A 10,833-nucleotide genomic window follows, 5' to 3' on the forward strand; every position below is an offset into this window, starting at 1 on the left:
AGAGGTGGGGCAGAACCTGCCAAGGATGGTCTTTCCCACACGTGCTTGAGTTTCTTCTCTGGCCTTTTGGGTTAGCATGCATACTGAGGGAGAGCTGAATGATGACATACGGGGACTCCTGACTGATAACGCCTTTTCACATTTATTCCTTAGCACGCTTAAGGATCATTCATTCAGAGGCTTAGGGGATGCTAACGCGAGCCAGCATCAACACTGTGCTGGATCTCACAGACATTCTACTCTGTAGAGAAAAGGGGAGTGTCAGCCGGTTAGAAGTGAGTCCCTGAGTGAAGGTAGCCAGAGAGCATCAGCTATGGCAGGTACAGGATGCAACAGGGGGTCTAGTGTCAAATCTTATCATGTTCACTAGGGATTCTGCCTCCCTGTTTCAAATCAGAATGATGAAAGGAGGCAAGGTGGTTTTTCTAGGCTGGGGCAGGCATTCCCTCTTCCATCACTCCCATCTTCTCCATCCTTTCTTACAGCTCTGTTCTTCTTTTCCTTCCTACTTAAGAGACTTGTTCTCCATTCCACACTTCATCTAGCTCATCTGCATGTGTGGGCAGATGAGGCTTGGGGGAAAAGCGCTTTACAAGTGATAAGAGGTCTGAGTAAAAACTCCGAAGAGAAGTTGAGTTGGTTACACTAAGGTCAGTTGGTGAGTCCTTGGTCCTTAAAGACATGGTCAGAGTTGTCCCAGAGAGTCAAATCCATTCTACAACTTCCCAAGAGCTTGCTGTCATGTACAGCCTCACCTCCTGCCCTCGTGTCCCCTTGTGTGTAGGTTCTGATTTGCTCTGACTCAGCCCTTCCTCGGAATGTTCTTGGAAACCATACTCCTGGGCATATTGACAAGTGTGGTAGGCTTCCTGATACTATAAAGGGGGTGGAAGGGAGGATGACATCCAAGTCACACAGACAGGCTCCATCAGAGCTGGATGCCTCACTGTTGTGAAGAAACCTTTGGTTCCCCTCACCTATGTGATGTCACTGGGACAGCCAGTCTCCCTTTGTGCCCGTCCCACCAGCTTTGAGATGCACAAACACCAAATTCTATCAACAACCATAGAATACCTGTCCACACTTGCTCCTCCGGGTTTGCCTCAAAGGGCTCTCTCCTCCCTAAGAAGAATTCTCATACCAGCTGTTATGAAGATCACGTTTTCATCCTGTTACATACTGTGAAATGTGTAGAAATCTAGAGGCCCTTTATGAACAAAGGACAATCTTGTGACAAGCAGACAGGAAGTTCCTCCACACACTTTCCCATCTCCCACACGGTCTTCACACGAGGTACATGTTTGCTGAGGGTAATGGACAAGTATAGGGGCAGACCACTTACCTTAAACTTACCTTAAGCCTTGAGCCACACCCATGTGAATGACTCCCTCCAATGCCAGCTGTTCTCAGCATGCCAAGAGAGGGGAGGGGTTGGTCTCACCCACTTATTCTAGGAGGCATGAACTAAAGTATCAGCTTCGGAAAAACAGAGAGATTCGCTGTAGCAAGTTGTTGATACAAATGGAGTTGCAGAAATTCCTTTTGGCGCCATCCCCTCATCGGATTAAGAAGGTCCAAAAAGATTTCCCATCAGTCCTTATGGGAGCTTTCCTTTCTTTTGGTAAGGAGAGCAATGATGGAGCCAGATATGGGAATTCCAGATGCAGTAATTAAAGCCCAGCAAGCAGTTACACAGGAAATTAGAATACATTATTTAAATGTTAGCCATTGGTAGGAGTACATTGGGTAATGAAAGCTAATATATTTTTTAATTTCTGTTTTCAATTACCAAAGTGGACATGCCCCTTAGGTGATATTCTGGTAGCTCAGGATATAAACTAAAAGTGTGTTTATATACCCTTTGGCTGTTGCCTTGCTGGTTTGGTCTCCCTTATAGAGACACCTATATTGGCCACAATAAATCCAGCTGGGCTTCTCACTATTAGTAAAGTGTAATTTTAATCAAACTGTGATAAACGTGCATCATCTCCAGGAGATGGCTCGTTTCTACCCACGTCATAGTGTATCACACAGATCTTTGCATCCCCCAAACCCACCCCAAGGCTTTATTTTTAACAACTGTAGAGTGTCCCTCTGTGTGACTCTATGATAACGTAGTTATCAACTCTACTATAGATGATTACTTTTTCTCATTTTTAGCTTTTGTAAATAATTTTATAATAACTGATTGCACCTGTGTCTATGTACATGGAGAATACTAGATGGAATCATGGAGGTGGGGCTGTATTCATCGAGGTAGATTTTAGAGAGATTTGGCATGGTGGTGATAAGGAGGCAATGGCAGGAGGATCAGGAGTTCAGGTGGCTGTGGCTACATAGTGAGTTCAAGACCAGTCTGGGTTATGTAAGACCTTCTCTTAAAGGGGGAGGTTAGTTAATTCAAAAACAGAAATTATGTATGTATATTATTGAGAGATATTACCATATTGCCTTCCAATAACACACTCCCACTGTAGATAAGGCTACATGTGTATTCATGGGAGGAAAAAAAATAAGTTAAAAAAAATATAACCAAGAGAGTGAAGAAAATTAGAATGGAATTTAGGGTGTGTGGTGTACCTCCAGATTTCAGCTAAGCTCTGAGCTCTGCCTCACTGGGCACACAACTGCGTTGGGCAAAGCCTGTTGTGACAGGTTGGTCTTTTCTCTAGGAAGGAAGCCATGGCTGGCAGGCCATTCCCTCAGACACGTAGAAGCTGTAAAGGAAAGAGACAGGAATTAAGAAACCCAGGCTTGTGTCTCAGCCCACCCCTGGCTGCCACCCAGTGCAGCTGAAACCTAATATCTTGTTTCTTTTTCCTTCTGTAACTAATGAGCAGGATGACAAGTACTGGGCGAGGCGCAGAAAGAACAATATGGCGGCCAAGCGCTCCCGTGATGCCCGGCGGCTGAAGGAGAACCAGATTGCAATCCGGGCCTCGTTCCTGGAGAAAGAGAACTCGGCCCTCCGCCAGGAGGTGGCTGACTTAAGGAAGGAGCTGGGCAAATGCAAGAACATACTTGCCAAGTACGAGGCCAGGCATGGGCCCCTGTAGGGTGGCATTTTTGTGGGCTGGCTTTTGAATAGATGGACAGCTTGTTTCCTGTCTGGTAGCACCACACCCAAACCAACCTTTCTGACATCAGCACTTTACCAGAGGCATAAACGCAACTGACTCATTTTGGTGTGCATCTCTGTATGTGAGTGTGTTTGTGTGTGTGTGTCTGTACACATGCTTATAGTCCCATGTGTGGTCAGCGGTATGTATGTGTGTGTGTGTGTGTGTGTGTGTGTGTGTGTGTGTGTGTATTCCTTCACACTTGCCATTTTAAGATAGTCCTCTTGTTGTCTTTTAGTTCTGAACAAGAAAGGTGCCATGTTTTTATTACACTCTGGGGACCCCTGTGGGGTTTCCTCCCCTCCCCTCTCCACTCCTGCCCCTTTCCGCCCCTTGCTTCATGTCCTAGCCATCTTACTTTGCCAGGGTCCGCGTGGCTTCAGGAGACAGGTCCCTGGTGAAGTGGTGGATCTCAGTTATCAAGAACATAAGCTCTTGTTTCTGTTTCGATTGCCGTGCTAAGAAGGTGCATAGCCTACCCTAGCACCACAGCTGAATTCCTTCATAGGTTGCCCCCTCTCTCCTTCCCCCCCTCTCTCGCCGCCCCTTCTCATTTTCCTTTCAGTTTTGGTGATAATTGTCTTCAAATCTAAAGTGCTGTTTAGATTTAGTAGATCCCATATTTACTTACTGCTACCTACTAAGTTTCCTTTTAACTCCACCAACCCCAGATAAGCAAGTACCATTATAGAACACAGAGTGTGTTTTGCACTGTCTGTACCTAAAGCAATAATCCTAGTGTACGCTAGAGCATGCTGCCTGAGTATTAACTAGTGGATGTAGGAAATTTTCCCTACCTAGGAATTTCACTGTCTTTTAAAAAAAATCAAAATTAAAGTAATGCATTTGCGCATGACCGGAACATTCTCAGGACAGGGAAGCAGAGGGTAATGGGGAGCCTAAGAATGAGGGATTAATTTATCAGTATGTAAGCCAAAAAGAAAAAGAAAAAGAAAAAAAAAAAAAAGCATCTTGGTGAAGGCTTTGCCATGGGTGTGCTTCTTCGTGCTGTCTCCCTTCCCTACACCCAGCCACGCCCACTTTTCTAGTTAACTTTTTCCATCTCCCTCTTGATATTCAAAATGGTTCAGTTACTTAAGATTCAGTTCACCTACTTTTTTTTTTGTAATATGTGTTTTGGGGACGACATTTTGCTGTTTTTAGAAATCAGTTAATTAAGTTAAAAGGTTGATGTTTTGTAAAGCCCTCCCTCCCCCCCCCCCCTTGCCCCTTGTGGTGTCCTTTTCTGAATGCCTCTCAAATTTATGATTCTGTGTTTCTTATCCCCTATTTTGCTTTCGAACGTATGTGCGCCTATCAAGTGGACTTCTGAAAAATGAATGTAAAAGACACTGGTGTATCTCGGAAGGGGATGGTGTTGTCACAAACTGTGGTTTATCCAATCAATTTAAATGTTTACTATAGACCAAAAGGAGAGATTATTAAATTGTTTAATGTTTATACAGAGTAATTATAGGAAGTTCTTTTTTTGTACAGTATTTTTCAGATATAAATACTGACAATGTATTTTGGAAGACATATATTATATATAGAAAAGAGAAAAAAAGGAAAACTATTCCATGTTTTAAAATTATATAGCAAAGATATATATTCACCAATGCTGTTCGGAGGAGTGCTTGGGGGTTTTTTGAAGTCTTTAATATTTTAAACCTATTACTGACACATCAGCATGTTTTCTGCTTAGAATTAAAATTTTATGACAATATTGAGGCTTGCTGTGACGAATCCTGCTCCAGCCCTTTCTTGTTTCTTATTAGGTCTCGGGAGGAAGTCAGTTAACGTCACCCAAAAGCACAAAATGGGTTTTAGTCAAATATTTATTGGATGATACAGTGTTTTTTAGGAAAAGCATCTGCCACATAAATGTTCGCTTTGGAGTTCTGAGTTGCCGGCATGGAGTGTTATTGCCCCAAACGATTTTGTTCTCTTTCGGCCTGTACATCTCATGCAGTGTAAGGTTGACCTCGGTGCTATGTGTATGGCTTATAATTTGATAGATGTTTTGACTTTAAAGATGGTTCTTTTGTTTCACTGAGTTGTATAATGTCGAGAGAGTCTGCTGTTTCTTCAAAGGCACATTTTGTGCTCGATTAAAATCCCCTTTCATCCATGGATGTTTTCCGGTCTCCTGCCTCCACAGTACCTGAATTCTCTGCGGATCCGGTGATACCCTTCTCATTCCATCAGCTGCACTACGGTCTAGTGTCACAGTTCTGGAAAATGAGACCTGTAGGATTTCTTCCCAGGTGCCTGTTTTGTTTCAAGCCTTAGATAATGGCAGGGTAGGAGAGGGTATGAGACTTGAAATAAATTTTCCAAGTAAACTACTAATAAAAAAAATGCTTCAACAATCTTACATAGAACTGAATAAGAGATGACTCAGTAATAGCCATGGGATGACAAAGAGTTGGTCTTTTTGAAGATAAAAAAGTAGCTGCAGAACTGTTCAATGACGGTGTTCCCCAGAGCAAAGATGAGTATATGTGACCTTAGGTAGAGAAGTGTTGACGTGTTGCACCGATGAACCATCCAGATTCGTGGAACTATCAAGTAGTAGTTGTCAGAAAAACATACCTGGTCTTTTTTGGAATCGTTTTCCATCAAATGAATACCACACATGTTTTCTGCAGAAGACATTAAAAAAAAATCATAATAAAAACTTACATTCTTTTGTATTCCGGGAAAGGTTTTAGAAACCTACCTCATTAAAAACAAAACAAGACAAAACAAAACAACAACAACAAAATCAACACTTTGGAATCTCCACAGGTGCCTTATCCATGGTTAATTATCGACCCCCTCCCCCAGGCTGACTTCTATTAGTCTGTGGACGTTAAGTAGATGAGGCCTGAGAAGCTAGGACCCAGGGTCAGGTGACTGCAGCAGACCACAGCCGTTAGGAAGTCCGGTTGTCAACTGTTACCATTTCAATGTAGGCATCTTCCCATGACTAATTATTTGGCCACTAAAAGTGCATCCAAGCTATAGCATGCCCTGTCATTTAGACACAATGTGGAATGAGCAGCATTGCAACTTTCCGACTAGGTCATGTCATCTCGTTTTTCAACAATATTTTCAAAGAAATTAAAAATATAAATGAATCCGTGTATCTCTCTGCTGATGCTACCTTAAGGGGATGGGAGGGCTATAAATGACAATGTTCAACTCTAGAGGAAGCGGTGCTTTGAGCCATTCACAAACACATCAGGCATGGCCGGGCTAGGCCTTTGTCTCTAAATATAACAGGCCCTTAAGGAACCATCCATTGAAGCAGAAGGACCCTGCATTTGAGAAGGGCGTGATGGGATTCAGTCACTGGGTGAGTGGAAAGCCAATAAAAGAACCCAGAGGTTCCTTCTAACCCACTAGCCTCGTGTGGAAATCTACATTAATTCTAAATGGACCGTTGAAAGGGCTGTAGCCTTGAGTTTGGAAGAGCTGTGCAGAGCTGTAGGCGGCAACTTCCCTCCTGCCCAAAGGTGAATCAACTGACGTTGTGTACAATACAAGTTACACTTCGATCTTTCTAAGGGTTCGTCTGTTTCTGCCCTTATTGTTTCTTTTAGAAAAACTCAAACTTTGTCAGAGTTAAATAGCAAGGTGCCCCAGCAGGGTCTGGGCTGTATGTGGCCTATCTCCACAGGCCAGGGTTTAACGTTGGGATTGGTTCCCTATCGGTGACCGAGGTGGGATGCCCTCCTGTGGTAGGTACCTTCTGCTCTGGCTCTGACTGTATTTGCTTCCTGCCGAGGGCTCCTGAATGCATTTCTGTGGCGAAGCCAAATTCAGCTCCAGGGGTTTGGTAAAATCAGTGTCATTAACAAATGAGCGAAACGTGTAGGTCTTGACCGACTGAATTTTTAGTAACTACAGTCAATGCGTTTTGCCAAAATGTGTACAGGGGAATGTGTGTTTGTGTATGGATGTTTAAATGGAGACATAAAATCTGTAATTGTTTAGCACCTCACGAGACATGACAATTAGCTATTATCCTTTCGGCAACACCACAAAGATTGCATCTGTTAAATAGGTTCAAGTTAACGGGAGGTGAGTGTAATTGTATACCTTGATACTGGTGGTATTTATGCTGTCAAGTCTGAAATTTTATTTGTTCTTCTAAATGTTTAATAAATTGATTTTTTCCTTTTTTTCTATGTATTTTTGTAAACAGCCAGCTACCAATTGATTTTATTTCTATCACTGTAACCAAGAGTTTGTTTAAAGAGATTTGCATAGATGATAATTATACTATATAATTAGTAATAAAGTATCATTTATTGACCATATATGTACTAAATACTGCACTATACAATGGAATATTTTAGTCACAAAATAACCAATGAAGTAACAATGTTACAGAACAGGAAATGATGTCATAGGCAAGTTAAGAAGTTTACCTAAGGGGAAGGAGAGATGGTTCAGTGGTTAAGAGCTCTGGCTGCTCTTCCAGAGGACTCAAGTTCAATTCCCAACACCCACATGGCCATCCATAACCAACCACCTATAACTCCAGTTCCAGGGGATCTAGTACCCTCTTCTGACCTTTGTGGGTGCAGACATTTATGCAAGCAAAATTCACCCATACACATAAAATATAAATGAAAAAGTGTTCTAAAAGTGATGAGGACAGATGTGACAGAGATGAGTCCTGCTCTGTTGACTAGGTGCCATATAGAGGGGGATTTCAGAAGCTAGTCTGGATCTGTGTTGTTCTTGTTGGATAAACAAAATCACCCAGAGACATATCACAGGGGCACAGATCAAGTAATTATGAAGCCAGTTTGAGTTGGGACCCAGAAATCTGAATTTTTTTAACTCACACATGTGATTGAGCTCAGCTGACCTTCAGGATCTGAAGAGAAATGGTTCAGGACCCTCAACAACGACCAAAATCTGTGATGCTCAAATCCTTTATATAAAATGGTGCAGTGTTTGCACATAGCCTGTATAGGTCTGATTAATGCTATAAATCAGCTCTGGGGTACCTATACCTGCTACAATGTGAAATGTTATGTAAGTAGATATTTATAGGCAATGATGAAGACAAAAGTCTATACATGTGCAGTGTGGACGAAACCATTCCAGGCCCAACTACACAGCCTACAAGGGCAATATCAAGCCTGAGGCTTTAAGCACTCTCTCAGCCAGGTCAGTTTTCGGGAAAGAAAAACACAAAAACACATATAAAAGTTGCAGGAACTTCTTTAAATTTGGTCTGTGCACATGGGTTTCTTGGGAATACTTTGTCCTCCAACAGTTGACAGTTGGTTAAAGTAACCTAATCCCTGTACACACTCAAGTCTGCAAAGTAGTCCTCGGATGCTAAACGGACCAGTGCAGGAGTGAATGGCAGATCTATAAAGGCCTTTGTGCTCCTGCAACGGCCTCTTGACTTCCCAGGTCTCATTGTTCAAGTTACCAAAATCAATACAACACCTAGCCCTATAATTTCCCTCCCCATCCTCACCCTTTGAACGGCTAATTTGACAGGGCTTCAATTCCTAGCTGGTAACTTTACAGTTAATATTTCTGAATTTTAGTGTTGTTATTTTAATATCATTTGCATCACACAAGATTATATATAATGCACAAGGCAGATACATAAATCCCCAGCAAAATATGGGTTGCACCCCCATACTGTCCAGTCTCCTCTCCTGTTCTTGGACAATCCACAAGATAGATAAGAAGCCTCTAGAATGAACCGGCTCGGTATTAGTGTCCTCTCTCTGGCCTTTGAAAATCAAATGAGTAGCAGGAGGGACATCAGGCAACAAAGAATCATTTTGTCCCCTAGGCTAGATCCGCTTGTAAGCTTTCTCCCTTAAGTGTATTAGAGGACAGGAAGTGGATTAATGGTCCAGCTCTAGCCACATCTGTTTTGATTTGACCATGGAATGCCCACCACAGGCTCATGGTTTTAATGTTTGCTCGCTGGCTAATGATGCTGTGCTTGAAGGGTTCAGAATCTTTGGGAAGTGAGACCTAGAGGGAGGATGATGCTCAGGGGTACTCCTTCCTCCCTTTTCTCCTACAAGCCCTCTCCTTCCTGTCTGAGGTGAGCTCCTTTCTCTGCCACACACTCCAGCTGCCATATTGTCCTGCCAAGCACTAGTACCAAATGACCATGGGCCAAATGCTCTGCAGCCATCAGCCAAAACAATTGCCACCTTGTTTAATTTTTTTTTTTAATATCTGCTACCTGTCTGGTCACCTCAATCAGATAAGTAACCGCTAGACCTCTGTGACGGTTAATGTCAACTGTCAACGTGATGACACTTGGAATCAGCTGGGAGGTTCGTCTCTGGGCACCTCTGTGAGGGACCTCCATAATTACGTTAATTGAGATGGGAACACTAACCCACCGAAAGTTCCACGGGCTGGGATTCTGGACTATGAGTGGAGCAGGCAGTCATCGCTGTCCGTCTTTTGACTGTGGATGTAATGTGGCCGGCTACCTTAGGCTTCTGTGACTGTCCTGCGGTGATAGACTGAGCCCTGGCATTGTGATAATAAACCCTTCCTGCTTACACTGCTATTGTCCGTATATTTTCTCATAATAACTGAAAAAGTAACGAAGACAGCTCCCCAGCAATTATCACACTGTGGCTTCCCACCCCCTAAGATAAAGTGGCCGTGCAAGCGCTGTGGACTTCACTACCGCCATCCCCAAAAGGCACCCCGATTCGTTATACATGTAAACGGAGTGTTTTTTGTTTTATTTTGTAAACATAGCTCTGTAACTTCTCCATTCAAAGTGCAGCCCCAAGCCTCTTCTAAGAAGAACCTCCAGACAGCTACTGGAACTCAATTCCCAAATATAAAAGACCGGACACCAGTGTCCTTTGGTTGACTCTGCAGTCACTAGCCAGTTGGGAACCGTGCAATTTTCCTTGGAAATAGATAGGGTGGACTTCTAGTATGAGTCACAAGGCACAGATGCAATCCAGTTTCATTCCCCAGAAATCAATTGTCTTTCTCTTATCAGGCTCTCATGCCTCAGGAAGAGGTGAGAGAAGGGAGGGAAAGTAGGTCTTCTCATGAACTTTTTTTTTCATTTTCTTTATTGTTATTATTATTATTATATTTACAATTTATTTACTTTGTATCCTAGCTGTGGCCCCCTCCCCCATCTCCTCCTGGTCTCATCCACCCTCCCTCTTTCTGCCCCATGTTCCTCCCCAGTCCATTGATAGGGGAGGTCTTCCTCCCCTACTATCTGACCCTAGCTTATAAGTTCTCATCAGGACTGTCTGGATCCTCTTTCTCCGTGGCCTAGTTGGTCCTAGAATCTTATGGATAAATGGGGAAATAGAAAGACCTGGAGGGGACAAGAGCTCCACAAGGAGACCAACAGAGCCAAAAAATCTGGGCCCAGGGGTCCTGCAGAGACTGATGAATCAATCAAGGACCATGCATGGAGAGGACGTAGACCCCCCTCAGATGTAGCCCATGGGCAGCTCAGTCTCCGTGGGGGTTCCCTAGTAAAGGGAGCAGGGGCAGTCACTGGCATGAACTTGGTTGCTTGCTCTTTGTTCACCTTCCCATGAACTTTTACATGAAGCAGCAATGGGGTTGGGGATACTTCTGGCTCCCTTCCCTGTGATGAGGATCCCACTCTCTGAATATCACTGCACGAGATGAACATTCCCTCACCTGGTTTTCTTCACAGCCCTTTCAGGAACCTGTGAGGTAT

General features: G+C 43.3%; 1 protein-coding gene across 4 annotated transcripts in view; it reads left to right on the forward strand.

The window, feature by feature from the left end:
* The window catches only part of Hlf (HLF transcription factor, PAR bZIP family member), a 56,212-nt gene extending 48,924 nt beyond the window's left edge, over positions 1–7,288 (forward strand). For 3 of the 4 annotated variants that reach the window (XM_021655183.2, XM_060386988.1, XM_060386987.1), the window contains exon 4: positions 2,838–7,288. In XM_021655183.2, coding sequence (XP_021510858.1) covers positions 2,838–3,056 — 219 coding nt within the window. In that variant the 3' untranslated portion in view covers positions 3,057–7,288. The remainder of the gene's footprint in view (positions 1–2,837) is intronic. The other variant, XM_021655184.2, reaches the window with a different exon arrangement.
* The last annotated feature ends 3,545 nt before the right edge of the window (positions 7,289–10,833 follow it).

The sequence above is a fragment of the Meriones unguiculatus genome, chromosome 7 (assembly GCF_030254825.1).
Source record: "Meriones unguiculatus strain TT.TT164.6M chromosome 7, Bangor_MerUng_6.1, whole genome shotgun sequence".
Lineage (NCBI taxonomy): Eukaryota > Metazoa > Chordata > Mammalia > Rodentia > Muridae > Meriones > Meriones unguiculatus.